The sequence below is a fragment of the Salvelinus alpinus genome, chromosome 5 (genome assembly GCF_045679555.1).
Source record: "Salvelinus alpinus chromosome 5, SLU_Salpinus.1, whole genome shotgun sequence".
NCBI classification, from domain to species: Eukaryota; Metazoa; Chordata; class Actinopteri; order Salmoniformes; family Salmonidae; genus Salvelinus; species Salvelinus alpinus.
In genome coordinates this window covers 69,385,944-69,402,969 of record NC_092090.1, presented here as the reverse complement: position 1 = coordinate 69,402,969, position 17,026 = coordinate 69,385,944, and the positions used below count along the sequence as shown (strand labels likewise).

Below are 17,026 nucleotides of genomic sequence, written 5' to 3'. Positions count from 1 at the left end.
CCAAGCTTTAACATCCTGACTGATGTCCTTAGATGTTGCTTCAATAGATCCACCTAATTTCCCATCCTCATGATGCCATCTATTTGGTGAAGTGCACCATTCCCTCCTGCAGCAAAGCACCCCCACAACATGATGCTGCCACCCCCGTGCTTCACGATTGGGATGGTGTTCTTCGGCTTGCAAGCCTCCACCTTTTTCCTCCAAACATAACGATGGTGATTAAGGCCAGACAGTTCTATTTTTTTTTTTACATCAGACCAGAGGACATTTCTCCAAAAAGTACGATCTGCACACGTCCCCATGTGCAGTTGTAAACCGTAGTCTGGCTTTTTTGGGGCGGTTTTGGAGCAGTGGCTTCTTCCTTCCTGAGCGGCCTTTCAGGTTATGTCGATATAGGACTTGTTTTACTGTGGATATAGATACTTCTGTACCTGTTTCCTCCAGCATCTTCACAAGGTCCTTTCCTGTTGTTCTGGGATTGATTTGCACTTTTCGCACCAAAGTACGTTCATCTCTAGGAGACAGAACGCGTCTCCTTCCTGAGCAGTATGACGGCTGCGTGGTCCCATGGAGTTTATACTTGCGTACTATTGATTGTACAGATGAACGTGGTACCTTCAGGCATTTGGAAATTGCTCCCAAGGATGAACCAGACTTGTGGAGGTCTACAATTTTTTTTCTGAGGTCTTGGCTGATTTCTTTTGATTTTCCCATGATGTCAAGCAAAGAGGCACTGAGTTTGAAGGTAGGCCTTGAAATACATCCACAGGTACACCTCCAATTGACTCAAATTATGTCAATTAGCCTATCAGAAGCTTTTAAAGCCATGACATCATTTTCGGGAATTTTCCAAGCTGTTTAAAGGCACAGTCAACTTAGTGTATGTAAACTTCTGACCCACTGGAATTGTGATACAGTGAATTATAAGTAAAGTAATCTGTCTGTAAACAATTGTTGGAAAAATTACTTGTGTCATGCACAAAGTAGATGTCCTAACCGACTTGCCAAAACTATAGTTTTGTAGTTGAAAAACAAGTTTTAATGACTCCAACCTAAGTGTATGTAAACTTCCGACTTCAACTGTATATGTATGTATGTATGTATGTATGTGTCTTTTGTAGTTTTTTTTATACAATACATGCAACATATAAGTCAGATATTACAATAATCTTCTATGAATCTTGTATGTGTATTTGCTGCCATATAGTTACACATTCCAATTAGAATATATAAGAATCTTGTTAAATTCTTCTATATCGTTTTCGATCTTGGTGTGTACACATGGCGGTGTTTAATCTGTAAACCATGGTAACACACACCTACTGTTGACCCCCAAAACACACACAGTCCAACCTGGCGTACGTAAGACTTACCAACTGTGTTCCTAATGAGAGCTTAAAAGGTATGTGTGTGGTCGAGGTGACGTTCAGTTTAATTCAGAAATAAATGAAAACAACTCCTGTGGTAGCTCTGTGTTTTAGCCAGGGGCTGGGAGCTTGTTGTGTAGACACTGTCTGTGTAGTGTGTTGCAGGGGCTTTGGGGACTGGGAGCTTGTTGTGTAGACACTGTCTGTGTAGTGTGTTGCAGGGGCTTTGGGGACTGGGAGCTTGTTGTGTAGACACTGTCTGTGTAGTGTGTTGCAGGGGCTTTGGGGCTGGGAGCTTGTTGTGTAGACACTGTCTGTGTAGTGTGTTGCAGGGGCTTTGGGGACTGGGAGCTTGTTGTGTAGACACTGTCTGTGTAGTGTGTTGCAGGGGCTTTGGGGCTGGGAGCTTGTTGTGTAGACACTGTCTGTGTAGTGTGTTGCAGGGGCTTTGGGGCTGGGAGCTTGTTGTGTAGACACTGTCTGTGTAGTGTGTTGCAGGGGCTTTGGGGCTGGGAGCTTGTTGTGTAGACACTGTCTGTGTAGTGTGTTGCAGGGGCTTTGGGGCTGGGAGCTTGTTGTGTAGACACTGTCTGTGTAGTGTGTTGCAGGGGCTTTGGGGCTGGGAGCTTGTTGTGTAGACACTGTCTGTGTAGTGTGTTGCAGGGGCTTTGGGGACTGGGAGCTTGTTGTGTAGACACTGTCTGTGTGGTGTGTTGCAAGGGCTTTGGGGCTGGGAGCTTGTTGTGTAGACACTGTCTGTGTGGTGTGTTGCAGGGGCTTTGGGGCTGGGAGCTTGTTGTGTAGACACTGTCTGTGTGGTGTGTTGCAGGGGCTTTGGGGCTGGGAGCTTGTTGTGTAGACACTGTCTGTGTGGTGTGTTGCAGGGGCTTTGGGGCTGGGAGCTTGTTGTGTAGACACTGTCTGTGTGGTGTGTTGCAGGGGCTTTGGGGCTGGGAGCTTGTTGTGTAGACACTGTCTGTGTAGTGTGTTGCAGGGGCTTTGGGGCTGGGAGCTTGTTGTGTAGACACTGTCTGTGTAGTGTGTTGCAGGGGATTTGGGGCTGGGAGCTTGTTGTGTAGACACTGTCTGTGTGGTGTGTTGCAGGGGCTTTGGGGCTGGGAGCTTGTTGTGTAGACACTGTCTGTGTAGTGTGTTGCAGGGGCTTTGGGGCTGGGAGCTTGTTGTGTAGAGACTGTCTGTGTAGTGTGTTGCAGGGGCTTTGGGGACTGGGAGCTTGTTGTGTAGACACTGTCTGTGTGGTGTGTTCCAGGGGCTTTGGGGCTGGGAGCTTGTTGTGTAGACACTGTCTGTGTAGTGTGTTGCAGGGGCTTTGGGGCTGGGAGCTTGTTGTGTAGACACTGTCTGTGTAGTGTGTTGCAGGGGCTTTGGGGCTGGGAGCTTGTTGTGTAGACACTGTCTGTGTAGTGTGTTGCAGGGGCTTTGGGGCTGGGAGCTTGTTGTGTAGACACTGTCTGTGTAGTGTGTTGCAGGGGCTTTGGGGCTGGGAGCTTGTTGTGTAGACACTGTCTGTGTAGTGTGTTGCAGGGGCTTTGGGGCTGGGAGCTTGTTGTGTAGACACTGTCTGTGTAGTGTGTTGCAGGGGCTTTGGGGCTGGGAGCTTGTTGTGTAGACACTGTCTGTGTAGTGTGTTGCAGGGGCTTTGGGGCTGGGAGCTTGTTGTGTAGACACTGTCTGTGTAGTGTGTTGCAGGGGCTTTGGGGCTGGGAGCTTGTTGTGTAGACACTGTCTGTGTAGTGTGTTGCAGGGGCTTTGGGGCTGGGAGCTTGTTGTGTCGAGACTGTCTGTGTAGTGTGTTGCAGGGGCTTTGGGGCTGGGAGCTTGTTGTGTAGACACTGTCTGTGTAGTGTGTTGCAGAGGCTTTGGGGCTGGGAGGTTATTGTTGTTGTGTATCCCCATGGAGGAGGCTGATGTACTGTGGGTGCAGGGAATATCTTGGTAATGTTTTTCTTGTTGCTTTATTTGGCAACGGCTGCCTTGTCAGCAGGTCAGGTAGATATTCCCCCCCCCCCCTCTTTCTTGCGCACATGAACACAGGTACACACTCTCTCTCTCTCCCTCTCTTTCTTTCTCGCTCTCTTTCTTTCTCTCTTACTCTCAGCAGACTCAGCAGACCTCCAGGCTGCCAGTGAGTGAAAAGCATGCTGGGTAAACCGGAGTTAGAGGAGAAACAGAGGCAGGGGAAAGAACAGTAACACTTCCAGAGAGAGTGCATTACTTTGAACACACACACACACACTCACACACACACACACAATTATTGAACACAACTTTCCTGAACAATGTTCTCCACCACTGAGCCATCTATCCATACCTTCATCTGTTTAAGCCAAATACACAAACTCTGTTTACACATAAAGCAGTATCTTATGAAATTAAATGGCTATTTCAACACAATAATTGTATGTATGCTGTCCCCAAACATTAGTGGGAGAGACAAAAGAGGATGACATGGGAGTGTGGGGGGGTAAGTTGAGTGGGGGGAGGAAAGGGAGGAAAAGGGGTGTAGTTGACTGTTATCTTGGCTCTGATTAGTAACTGTGTTGCAGTCTGACCTAAAAAGTCAGCCAGCAGAAACTTCAGAGAGTTTGGGTCTGTCTCACAGCGACTCTTTACACCCAGTCTATGCCTAAGGAGATAAAGCGAGAGCGAGAGAGAGAGATACAGAGAGAGCAAGAGAGAGAGAGGATGAATGGACAGGGAGAGAGAGGACGACTGAAGGGCGGTAACTATCTTTACTGTCACTCACCACTGTGTCTGATAACACCTCTTTGCAGACCACCAGCATTTTGCTTCCCTCCTCTACCCTTAAATACGCTCCTGTCTGTGGCCATCTCCCTGCCTCCCTGCCCATAGCCATTGTCTGGTGGTATGTTTGGGACTTGGTAATATTGGGGAGTTTGTAAAATAGCACAGGAAGCAGTCCGAGGCAGTGGTGAAATGTGCCCACACCGCCTGTCTGGGGGAAAACAAATAAGGAGTAAAAATAACCAGGGAGGCCGGCAGAAACGCACAGGAAAGAGACCACCGAGACAGAGGAGGGAGGCTCATTTGATCATGACATGATAACAAAGAAACTGGGATACTGTTATGATTTGCTCCTGTATAATAAGTAGAGTCATGCGCTGGATTATGGATATTACTAGGGTTCTGGGAGGTTGAGTTTGCCAAGATATTGTGGGATATTGGTGGCAATTATTTTGGTCTCCTGGTGGTGGGATGTTGGATGTCTTTGGAGCATTGTTAGATTGGTGTGTCACTGATACACCACCACCACCATGGTCTAACATCACTTACTGTGTGTGTGTGTGTGTGTGTGTGTGTGTGTGTGTGTGTGTGTGTGTGTGTGTGTGTGTGTGTGTGTGTGTGTGTGTGTGTGTGTGTGTGTGTGTGTGTGTGTGTGTGTGTGTGTGTGTGTGTGTTTGTCTTCCAGAGTGCAGCAGCAGCACCCAGTCCCATCCTTGGGAACCTTCCCCCAGGAGAGGGAATGCCAGTGGGTCCTGTACCTCCAGGATTCTTCCAGGTACACACACATCCACACACACACACACACACACACACACACACACACACACACACACACACACACACACACACACACACACACACACACACACACACACACACACACACACACACACACACACACACACACACATTGTTGAATTTATAAAGCAGATCTTCCCTGTGCTCTGGCTGAATGGGCTACAGGGAAGTATTTAACATGGCACTCAGCCGATTGCTGTGCGTCATTGCGGTGACCACACAGTTCCTGCTGTGTTATCTTGTGTGTGTGTGGGAGACAGAAAATGGTTGTCTATCAGATTAGTAACTACAGATTATGACCAACAGAACGTTCTGTCCTATAGCCAGAACAGATACCACCGACACCAGGCAGGTACTCTCACTATTGTCCAATGCGTCATTAATGGCAACCCCTTGTCTTCAGGACTTTGGTTTTGAATTGAAGCAGAAGAGGTGGAAGGGTATGGCTAGAGGAGTTGAGTTGGGAGTTACCATGGAACTGCAGAAAAAACTAAAATCTTCTGCTGAACTGACTGGATTGAAGTAGAATCGAGATCATCCCTGCTAGTTGATCTTATAACAGAGCCCATCTTCAATACCCATGTCCATCCATAGACCCTCCTACCAGCTGCATTAGATGGTAGATTAGCTTTGTTAGATGGTCATGTCAAGGGGAGAGTGTTAACTGTGTGTGTGTGTGTGTGTGTGTGTGTGTGTGTGTGTGTGTGTGTGTGTGTGTGTGTGTGTGTGTGTGTGTGTGTGTGTGTGTGTGTGTGTGTGTGTGTGTGTGTGTGTGTGTGTGTGTGTGTGTGTGTGTGTGTGTGTTAGAGGAGGCTACCTGTACTTCATCCTCTTACAACAACACTACATGTTCACAAGGACTAATTCAATCATCTTTCCATTTGTGTATGTTTTAGCAATACATGGACTTGACGCTCTGTAGCAAGGGGTTTTTCTTTAGTTTTACTATTTTCTACGTTGTAGAGTAATAGTGAAGATATCAAAACTATGAAATAACACATATGGAATCATGTAGTAACCAAAAAGCAAATCAAAACATATTTGGTATTTGAGATTCTTCAAAGTAGCCACGCTTTGCCCTGATGACAGCTTTGCACACTCTTGGCATTCTCTCAACCATCTTCATGAGGTAGTCACCTGGAGTGCATTTCAATTAACAGGTGTACCTTGTTAAAAGTGAATTTGTGGAATTTCTTTCCTTAATGCGTTTGAGCCAATCAGTTGTGTTGTGACAAGGTAGGGGTGGTATACAGAAGTATATTTGGTATACAGAAGCTGGTATTTGGTATACAGAAGCTGGTATTTGGTAGAAGACCAAGTTCATATTATGGCAAGAACAGCTCAAATAAACAAAGAGAAACGACAGTCCATCATTACTTTAAGACATGAAGGTAACTCAATGCGGAACATTTCAAGAACTTTGAAAGTTTCTTCAAATGCAGTCATAAAAACCATCAAGCATTATGATGAAACTGATGAACTGGCTCTCCTGAGGACCGCCACAGGAAAGGAAGACTCAGAGTTACCTCTGCTGCAGAGGATAAGGTCATTAGAGTTACTAGCCTCAGAAATTGCAGCCCAAATAAATGCTTCACAGAGTTCAAGTAACAGACACATCTCAACATCAACTGTTTAGAGGAGACTGCGTGAATCAGGCCTTCATGGTCAAATTGCTGCAAAGAAACCACAATTTTAAGGACACCAATAAGAAGAAGAGACTTGCTTGGGCCAAGAAACATGAGCAATGGAGATTAGACCGGTGGAAATCTGTCCTTTGTTCTGATGAGTCCAAATTTGAGATTTTTGATTCCAACCACCGTGTCTTTGTGAGATTCAGAGTAGGTGAACGGATGATCTCCGCATGTGTGGTTCCCACCGTGAAGCATGGAGGAGGAGGTGTGATGGTGTGGGGGTGCTTTGCTAGTGACACTGTCTGTGATTTCTTTAGAATTCAAGGCACACTTAACCAGCATGGCAACCACAGCATTCTGCAGTGATACGCCATCCCATCTGGTTTGTGTTTAGTGGGACTATCATTTAATTTTCAACAGGTCAATGACCCAACACACCTCCAGGCTGTGTAAGGGCTATTTGACCAAGAAGGGAAGTGCTGGAGTGCTGCATCAGATGACCTGGCCTCCACAATCACCCGACCTCAACCCAATTGAGATGGTTTGGGATGAGTTGGACGGCAGAGTGAAGGAAAAGCAGCCAACAAGTGCTCAGCATTTGTGGAAACTCCTTCAAGACTGTTGAAGCTGATTGAGAGAATGCCAAGAGTGTGCAAAGTTGTAATCAAGGCAAAGGGTGGCTACTTTGAAGAATCTAAAATGTAAAATATATTTTGATTTAACACTTTTTTGGTTACTACATGAGTCCATATGTGTTATTTCATAGTTTTGATGTCTTCACTATTATTCTACAATGTAGAAAATAGTAAAAAAATAAAGAAATACCCTTGAATGAGTAGGTGTCCAAACCTTTGACTGGTACTGTATGTGTGCATGTTAGTGTGTGTGTGTCTGAGCACTATGAGCTTCCTCTCTTAGGCAGTCAGTCTCTCCATTACATTAGTCAGTCGGCTGGTAGCGCATTGATTAAATGTCATTAACAGTCCAACTCAATAGCTCACGTCTGACACTAAGATCAATAGCCTTCGTGGCAATTTTTCAGATCAGCTTTTCAGAAATCTCAAACTTGAGTCAAAACTCACCCTTTTCCACCACCTCCTCTGTGTTGTAAAGTCAATGTCCATTTAATTTGGATCCAAACAGAGAGGAAAGCAGGTAGCAGAGGGACTGGATGTCAACTGGATGTCACTGCCACCTAGTGGTGTGTTATGGTACTGCGCCCTAGCGGTGTGTTTTGGTACTGCCCCCTAGTGGTGTCTAAGGATACTGCTCCCTAGTGGTGTGTTATGGTTCTGCTCCCTAATGGTGTGTTATGGTACTGCACCCTAGTGGTGTCTTATGATACTGCTACCTAGTGGTGTCTTATGATACTGCTCCCTAGTGGTATAATACTGCTCCCTAGTGGTGTCTTATGATACTGCTCTCTAGTGGTCTCTTATGATACTGCTCCCTAATGGTATAATACTGCTCCCTAGTGGTGTCTTATGATACTGCGCCCTAGTGGTGTATTTTGATACTGCTCCCTAGTGGTGTGTTATGGTACTGCTTCTCTGTAGCTCACATAATTGGTTGCGTTTGGTTCAATAGCGGTGCGTGGGTAAAATCCCTGTGGAAGCCAAGCCAGTAAAAAAGCCATATTCCAACCTATGTTGTGATAATTGTGTTATTTTCTCTATAACCAATTCGTTCCTATGTCACCATGATATACAATAAAGCCGAGACAACAAAAAGACAAAAGTCACACAGCGGCGGAATAAATTCAACTACACATTAGTTTTTTTCATCACAAAACCAGAGAGCAACATATTGCATGTAACAAACAGTTACATGACCCACAGCATGGTCAGCCAGGCATATTTTAGACAGTTTACTAAATAACTACTGATTTAGAACCACGGAGTTGCCGCAAGTCAGCATAAAGACAACAGGAGCACTGCCTCTGCTATTCTAGCACCATTTACACTTAAACATTATCAAATCAACTATTTGATTTGATTTGATTTACTAGGCTATAATACAGTGAAAACAAACTTAAAGATACCAAAAATTATTTAGTCCAATCAATCTTGCTATATATCATGTGGCTGTCCATGGTACTGATTTCTTTCTGTGTGTGTGTGTGCGCGTATAAGTAAAACATGTTGACTCATCCTACTTGTAGACCAATGCCATCCACCTCTCTTTCATTTTGGCAAAATGGTCTATCGCTTTGTCATACAGTATGCTTTACGTTTTTGTTATCATAGGCTACCTAGCTAAAATATCTTGCTAGCCTAACTTCCTTGCATGGGCAACAATGAACCAGCTAAGTTAGCTAGCTAGTTAACGTGAGCCTAGTCTACATCTAGGCTACATATTGAACTTAATTTGTCTCAGGCTAGTGGCACAATATATTAATTTATGGTTAGATCAGAATCACCTTCATAATCATACAGAGAATGTACAGAGAATTAAGTCAAAACCACAAGTTCAAATCCCCATCTCCATCCATGTCTTAGGAAAAGGTTGATTTAGCAAGCTAGCTACTACAGGACAACAACAAAAACAGACCAGAAACAGAAACGTAAAAAATAAATAAAAATGTTTGCGTTGAATGTGATTTGATTGGTGTGAAGCCAAATCCTAACTGCCGTCCCTTGGGGGGTGTTTTACTGTGCCAGGACAACCCAAAGTTGAGCTCAGCTGAACGCTGATTGGCTAATTATTTTATACTTTTTTTTATCAAGGGAAGCCAAATGCTTGCTGGCATCAATCAATCAAATGTTATGGCGGCATACTCTTTTGGTCCAGACAGCATCAAATACATGGGCTACACATACTGAGACAGTGGGGCGCTGTTTCCCTTGCTCGGATGACTTTTCCGGTGAGATTCAGCTGCTTGCGAATTGAAGGGAAATTATGAAAACACAGAGAGACGAAAGATAAATTATTTGATCCTTTTTATTTTTGAATTTGTCAAATATTTGGGGAAGCCTTCCCTTGGCATCCATGAATACACACAACTGGTTTGGTTTAGTTTGAATTGACCCCAACATTTATGGGACAGTTTATTGTCCCATTGTGACAGTTCATTGGTGTAGACATTGGATAGCAGACACACACAATAGCAACATTATATTTCAATCACAGAACACAAACATCCTACAGGAAACACACTGAAACATACATATAGTAGTTAGTCATGGGAGTGTAGAAGTGTCATAACCGACTGTCATACTAACATTGTTAGCATTCATTATCGTATACTTTATCTCTTTCCATCGGACTTTATCTCTCCCTAACTCTATCGTCCTCTATCCCCCCTCTCTCTTTGTGTGTGTACTGGTATGTGTGTGCATGCTTGTAACCCTGTGTGTATGTTTGTGTGTGTGTTTGTTTGTGCGTGTGTACCTTCACAGTCGTTCATGTCACCTCGTTATCCTGGTGGGCCCAGACCTCCCCTTAGAATACCTAATCAGGTAAGATCACTGATGCACAGACACGCTCCTCAGGCTACAATAGGATATGTACCCTCATCTTTTTTATTTCCCTTCACTTATATCTGCTTCTCTTTATATCTTATTTGACTACATTATATTGTCTTGTCTTACCCTCTTTGACCGGGTTTGGACATTATTGTGTGTATAGCCCCTTAGCTTTAGTGTATGTTAATGATTTTGTGTTATATTCTGTGATGATGATGACGATTTCGGCTCAGGCAATGGGGGTCCATGGTAACCAGCCTATGCTACCCAGCGGAATGGACCCCACAAGACAGCAAGGTGTGTGTCACACATACACACCACAGACTCTTACTCACATACACACACATACAAGGACTGCGAGCTGATGGCGCTCTGTTTTTTTCAGGGCATCCAAATATGGGCGGGCCCATGCAGCGAATGACTCCACCCAGAGGGATGGTCCCTCTTGCGCCACAGGTATGTGATTGGATGAAATCTCCAGGTTTGCATAAGTTTAAACTCCTTCTGTAACATTAGCGTATGTTTGGTTGTTTGTGTTTGTAGGTGGGTGAATATATTTGTTTTTATGTGTGGTAGTATACAATAGTAGTATTTCTACTCTCCACCTGTGGATCCTGTTTGATTTGTGTACATTACTTTACAGTAGTTTGACCTTTGACCTTGGGTTTCTTTTTTCCAGAACTACGGTGGAGGGATGAGACCTCCTCTAAATGCACTTGTCGGCCCTGGGATGCCTGGCATGAACATGTGAGCACTCTGTCATCAATACACACAAACACATACACACACTACACTACACACACACATACAGTGCATTCGGAAAGTATTCAGAACCCTTGACTTTTTCACATTTTGTTACGTTATAGCTTTATTCTAAAATGTATTATTGTTTTGTCCTCATCAATCTACACACAATACCCCATAATGACAAAGCAAAAACAGGTTAAGAAACTTTTGCTAATTTATATAAAAAATATAAAAAACTGAATTATCACATTTACATAAGTATTCAGAACCTTTACTCAGTACTTTGTTGAAGCATTCTTTGGCAGTGATTACAGCATCGAGTCTTCTTGGGTATGATACAAGCTTGGCACACCTGTATTTGGGGAGTTTCTCCCATTCTTCTCTGCAGATCCTCTCAAGCTCTGTCAGGTTGGATGGGGAGCGTTGCTGCACAACTATTTTCAGGTCTCTCCAGAGATGTTTGATCAGGTTCAAATCCGGGCTCTGGCTGGGCCACTCAAGGACATTCGGAGACTTGTTCCGAAGCCACTCCTGTGTTGTCTTGGCTCTGGTTGTTTTCCTGTTGGAAGGTGAACCTTCACCCCCATCTGAGGTCCTGAGCGCTCTGGAGCAGGTTTTCATCAAGCATCTCTATGTACTCAGCTAGGTTCATCTTTCCCTCGATCCTGACTAGTCTCCCAGTCCCTGCCGAAAAACATCCCCACAGCATGATGCTGCCACCACCGTGCTTCACCGTAAGGATGGTGCCAGGTTTCCTCTAGAAGTGACGCTTGGCATTCAGGCCAAAGAGTTCAATCTTGGTTTCATCAGACCAAAGAATCTTGTTTCTCATGGTCTGAGAGTCTTTAGGTGTCTTTTGGCAAACTCCAAGCGGGCTGTCATGTGCCTTTTACTGATTGGTTGTCCTTCTGGAAGGTTCTCCCATCTCCACAGATGCACTCTAGAGCTCTGTCAGAGTGACCATCGGGTTCTTGGTCACCTTTCTGACCAAGGCCCTTCTCCCCCGATTGCTCAGTTTGGCCGTGCAATCAGCTTTAGGAAGAGTCTGTGTGGTTCCAAACTTCTTCCATTAAAAGAATGATGGAGGCCACTATGTTCTTGGGGATCTTCAATGCTGCAGAAATGTTTTGGTAACCTTTCCCAGATCTGTGCCTTGACACAATCCTGTCTCAGAGCTCTATAGACAATTCCGTCGACCTCATGGCTTGGCTTTTGCTCTGACATGCACTGTCAACTGTGGGACCTTATAGACAGGTGTTTGCCTTTCCAAATCATGTCCAATCAATTGAATTTACCACAGGTGGACTCCAATCAAGTTGTAGAAACATCAAGGATGATCAATAGAAATAGGATGCAGCTGAACTCAATTTCGAGTCTCATAGCAAAGGGTCTGAATACGGTAAATAAGGTATTTCCGTTTTTCCCCCAAAAACTTTTTTCACTTTGTCATTATGGAGTATTATGTGTGGATTCCCTAGGATTTTTTACTGTAAAAATATATATATATTTTAGAATAAGGCTGTAACGTAAAAAAAAAATAGGAAAAAGTCATGGGGTCAATACTCTCCGAAGGCACTGTACATTTGTATTTATTTTATTTTTATTTAACCTTTTATTTAACTAGGCAAGTCAGTTAAGAACAAATTCTTATTTACAATGACGGCCTACCCCGGCTAAACCTGGATGACGCTGGGCCAATTGTGCGCCTCCCTATATACATACACACACTACACACAAAAACATGTGCACACACGCATGCGCGCACACACACACACAATGAACAGACACAGCACTGTAAACATACAATCCACACCGTCCTTTAACTCTTCCCCCCAAAGGATGTGGTTACGCAAGAGTTCTATAAAAACAATATTTCCTCAATCCCTCACTAGATACGATCACTACCCTCAGAGCTGATTATGATTGGATGTGGTGTCCTCTCTTCCTTTCTCTGGCCTCTAAATGATGTGTTCTTGCCAATACTGTTGACGGGAAATAGAACAACCCAGGACTGTGTAAGAACAGAGTGATCTAAAATGTGTGTGTGTGTGTGTGTGTGTGTGTGTGTGTGTGTGTGTGTGTGTATTTTAGGGGACCTGGTGGGGGTAGACCTTGGCCAAATCCTCAAAACGCCAACTCAGTGAGTAACCAGAAAAACAAACTTTAACACAACCACCAAGACAGATACCTAAATAAACCACAATAACAATAAAACATCAAATATATCTATATTTTTTTTAACATACATTTCCTGAAGAGAGGATTTGAATAAAGAGAAATGTTATTTTCTCACTCTCTCTCTCTTTGTCTGTCTGTAGATCCCCTATTCCTCTGCGTCTCCGGGGAGTTATGTGGTATGTATATAGTATGACCCTCTGTATAGTATGACCCTGTATATAGTATTCTTATTTACATTATTGTGTTCTTCTTATTTCTTATTTTTGTGTTTTTTTTCTACCTTGTTATTTTTGGCATTACATTGTTATTGATTACTGCATTGTTGGGATTAGAGCTAGCAAGAAAAGCATTTCACTGTACTTGAGCATGTGACATTAAAACTTGATACTTGAAACTATGTGACTGGAAGTTGGTTGTCTGTATTTGCCTGTTAGTTACAAGGCAGTATATAGTGTATTGTCTTTATAGATATTTGGAGCATTGTATTGTTGGTGTGTAGTTGCTGTGAGGCATTAATCTCCCAATTATCAACGCTCATTTTAGGGTCCGCCGGGAGGAGGGGGGCCACCTGGTACTCCAATAATGCCCAGCCCAGCAGGTAGTGTGTGCGTGTGTGTGTGTTTGGGGGCCTTGACCTGAGTGGGGCTAATGGATGTATGTGTGGGGTTAGACAGGGACAGGGATGCATTCACAATGTTACAAACTGACTTCAGCGATTTGGTCTGTGAAACAACTTAACTGTATATATCTGGCTTAAAGTGTGACTTTACCTGAAGTCAGTTGCCTATTTGGCTTATAGTATGTTAAAGTTCCTAGTGGGTACTTAACCTGAGGGGATGTGTGTGTGTGTGTGTACATATGTATACTGTATGTATGAGTTGTGTACACTGTGTTTCCTGTCAGACTCGACTAACTCCGGTGACAACATATACACCATGATCAACACAGTCCCCCCTGGTGGAAACAGACCAAATGTAAGACAACTTAACCAACATTATGTGTGTGTGAGTGTGAGTGTGCGTGTGATTTAACTGTTTAATACTGTTTTCTTGTGTTTTGGACTTAGTTTCCAATGGGTGCCGGTGCAGACGGTCCAATGGGAGGGATGGCAGGAATGGAGCCACATCACATGAATGGATCGCTAGGTAACACTTAGGGCTCTATTCAATTTGTAAAGCTGAAGCATTTATGGAGCGTTTACCATGAATGCAGTCTCTAAAGCAGGAACATTGCCTTTAAATTTCAATCACGCTATGAAGCTGAATAGAACCCTTAAACAGACACACACGCACACTTTGAGCTTGTTCTTAACTCACTACACTAGTCTTTTGAAGGGCAACTTGATGTGTTTACTGAGACTGTATAGTAGTAATGCCCTTCTCTCTCCCAACTACCCAGGGTCTGGTGACATGGATAGCCTCCCTAAGGTAGGAGAAGACTCCAACCCAACCCATACCATTAGTCATTTGCACCAATCAATTATCAGGCAGAATTTTGTAGTGATTTGTATGTGGTTAAAATATTGGTACTACCGTTAATGGTTAATCTACCCTATTTCGTATGTATGGTATACAGATAGAAATATCATCTATTATCTATGTTGTGTGATTGGTCCTGATCAGAACTCTCCTGGTAGCCTGAGTATGAGTAACCAGCCGGGGACCCCCAGAGATGACGGCGAGATGGGGGGCAACTTCCTCAACCCCTTTCAGAACGAGAGCGTGAGTCCATACCCGCACCCACAGAAGTTATTCCAAGGGCCAGCGACACACATTTTAGCAGTAGGACTAAAGATTATCTTTACCAACTTTCAAAATGAACATTAGCCTACCAACTGTACCTTTTTTACATGGTGTTGATAATAAATATTAAAGGGCCTGGACACTGAAAGGCCCCATTACCAACACAATGTTTCACCAACCACCTCAGGTGTGTGCAGGGGAATTTCAGTGTGTGTACCCTATTTGTTCATACCATAAAAAGTGATGTTTGGCTTCATAAGAGTATTGATAATATTTACATAACCCCCTTTGTCCATCTCTCTCTCTGTAGTATTCTCCAAACATGACGATGAGTGTGTGAAGGCTCCGCCAGCTGGTCAGTTAGTGGTGTGGAATGGTGGAAGAGACAGGACGTGATGTCATCTATGCCCAGTGGCTCTTCCTCTCTGTGCCCTCCCTACCAGGACAGTGGACCCAGGCCTTGTTCTCCCCCTGGCCTTTCTCGATCTGTGTTTGTTCTCTTCTTCTGTTTCCTCTCACTTTTACACTTGTGACCTTCTGCTTCGTTCATCACCTACCATCAGAGACTGTATGAAAGGAACCTCCATTCTAACAAACCAGGAAATAAAAATCCCTGTATATTTATAAATGTATGTCACTGTGCATACTCTCAGTCATGCTAACACAGAAAGATGTACCATGCTCCACCATCTTGTGGAAAAGACACTGAAAACCCTCAAGTGTAAAGAAATCTGAGCGGATAGCTTTCTGGCCTGTCTCCCCACCTGCATTCGTTATGAGTCTTGAGATTTGATGGGCATGATGGCAACCACAGTCTATGATTGGATGAATTATATTGAGATGACAACTTCAGTCTCATTGGATATACAACAACCTGGGATAAAGCCTATTTAATGGTATCCTCCGTCTCTCATTGGATGAAGATTATGGCAACCACAGTCTTTGATTGGAGAGGGGTGACAGCTTCAGTGATATGAGATCTTTGTCCCACAGTGAACATTCACCAATGTTTTTTTTGTTTCACCTCCATACACTTGAATCTGATGTGCTATAGAGAGAGAGAGAGAGAGCGAGAGAGAGATCATTCAGTACAGTATGGGCCATGTTTTCAATTTCGTTTTTTATTGGTTGGTTGATTTTGTTTGGTGTGGTGAATGGTTTGAGAATGTACTCCTGCTTGTTGAGTTGTACACTGTGTAAGTGTACTGGCTAGAGAGTACTGTAAGGTCACATCTTATCATTTACTGGGAGCAATGTTCATCCTTATATCTATGTCTTGACTACGGGAATCAACACCTAAAAACAAATAGAGATTTGCCAATCTAACGATGACACATCTGAGACGGAGAGAACAGAGAAAATGCAAGCAGTTGGTTGTCTGAAAGAGAACTATTTTCTGCCTTGTCAAAAGGATGCAATGTCTGTAATGATTTTTCAAAGAATGCAAGACTGTAGATTGAACGAAAAAGGAAAACTAAAAGTGCAGCAATTGGTGACAATGGTTGTAGGGATTTTTGTGTGAAGGTATTATTAAAAACATGCATTTAAATCATTCTCTTAATTAATTTATTATTGTCATCCGGAAAAACTGTGATCTTAATGTATTTGAGAGTATGTGTAGAGGTAAAATAGCTGTGTTTTGTATTATTTTAAACCTAATCCTCAGCCCATGTTAGTTTATTACGATAATATTTAGTCCGTGACGATATTATTTAGTCCAGGATTTTACTATTCCCTCCCGTAGATCTAAATCTCATGAATCTAACTCCTCTTCTTTATGTATCTAACACATGGAGGGATGGACAGAAAGAGAGAACGAAAGAGAGAGTGGAAAGATGAACTAGGGGACACCAATACAGAGCCGTTTGTTTTAATGTTAGTTTAAAGTCACAAGTATGAATAATGAAAGATGCATATTTTTTTATTTTAAATTTGACAATTTACACATTTTTGGATTCCAAATGTTGGTTATGTTTATTTCCATTTGTGATGTGTTCATTTTCTTCCTTTTTCTGTTATTCTTTTTTTTTTTTTTTTACCTCTTTATGTTTTGTAAATACACTGAGAAGTACTACATGGGGTTTGAATATGCTGGTATAAAGCTTATCTTCCCTCATTAAAAATGTTGACTCCTTGTGTATGTTTAATGTGCATGCATGTGTTTACACAGGCAGCCCAATTATTTTACTTTTTACCCCTTTTTTCTCCCCAATTGGTAGTTACAGTCTTGTCTCATCGCTGCAACTCCCATAAGGACTCGGGAGAGGCGAAGGTCGAGAGCCATGCGTCCTCCGTAACACAACCCTGCCAAGCCAGCCACACCAATGTGTCGG

The 17,026-nt window shown here is 43.3% G+C and overlaps 1 protein-coding gene across 2 annotated transcripts in view; it reads left to right on the top strand.

Moving 5' to 3' along the window:
- Window positions 1-16,816, top strand: part of LOC139576613 (single-stranded DNA-binding protein 2-like) — a 91,562-nt gene extending 74,746 nt beyond the window's left edge. Inside the window, exons 1-14 of one of the 2 annotated variants that reach the window (XM_071402900.1) lie at window positions 1,377-1,402; window positions 4,819-4,908; window positions 9,961-10,020; window positions 10,260-10,323; window positions 10,412-10,482; window positions 10,706-10,773; window positions 12,865-12,913; window positions 13,092-13,127; window positions 13,495-13,549; window positions 13,855-13,925; window positions 14,018-14,096; window positions 14,350-14,378; window positions 14,574-14,672; window positions 15,004-16,816. In XM_071402900.1, coding sequence (XP_071259001.1) covers window positions 4,873-4,908; window positions 9,961-10,020; window positions 10,260-10,323; window positions 10,412-10,482; window positions 10,706-10,773; window positions 12,865-12,913; window positions 13,092-13,127; window positions 13,495-13,549; window positions 13,855-13,925; window positions 14,018-14,096; window positions 14,350-14,378; window positions 14,574-14,672; window positions 15,004-15,033 — 747 coding nt within the window. In that variant the 5' untranslated portion in view covers window positions 1,377-1,402; window positions 4,819-4,872 and the 3' untranslated portion in view covers window positions 15,034-16,816. Of the gene's footprint in view, window positions 1-1,376; window positions 1,403-4,818; window positions 4,909-9,960; window positions 10,021-10,259; window positions 10,324-10,411; window positions 10,483-10,705; window positions 10,774-12,864; window positions 12,914-13,091; window positions 13,128-13,494; window positions 13,550-13,854; window positions 13,926-14,017; window positions 14,097-14,349; window positions 14,379-14,573; window positions 14,673-15,003 lie in introns of those variants that run through there. The other variant, XM_071402899.1, reaches the window with a different exon arrangement.
- Window positions 16,817-17,026: the final 210 nt, after the last annotated feature.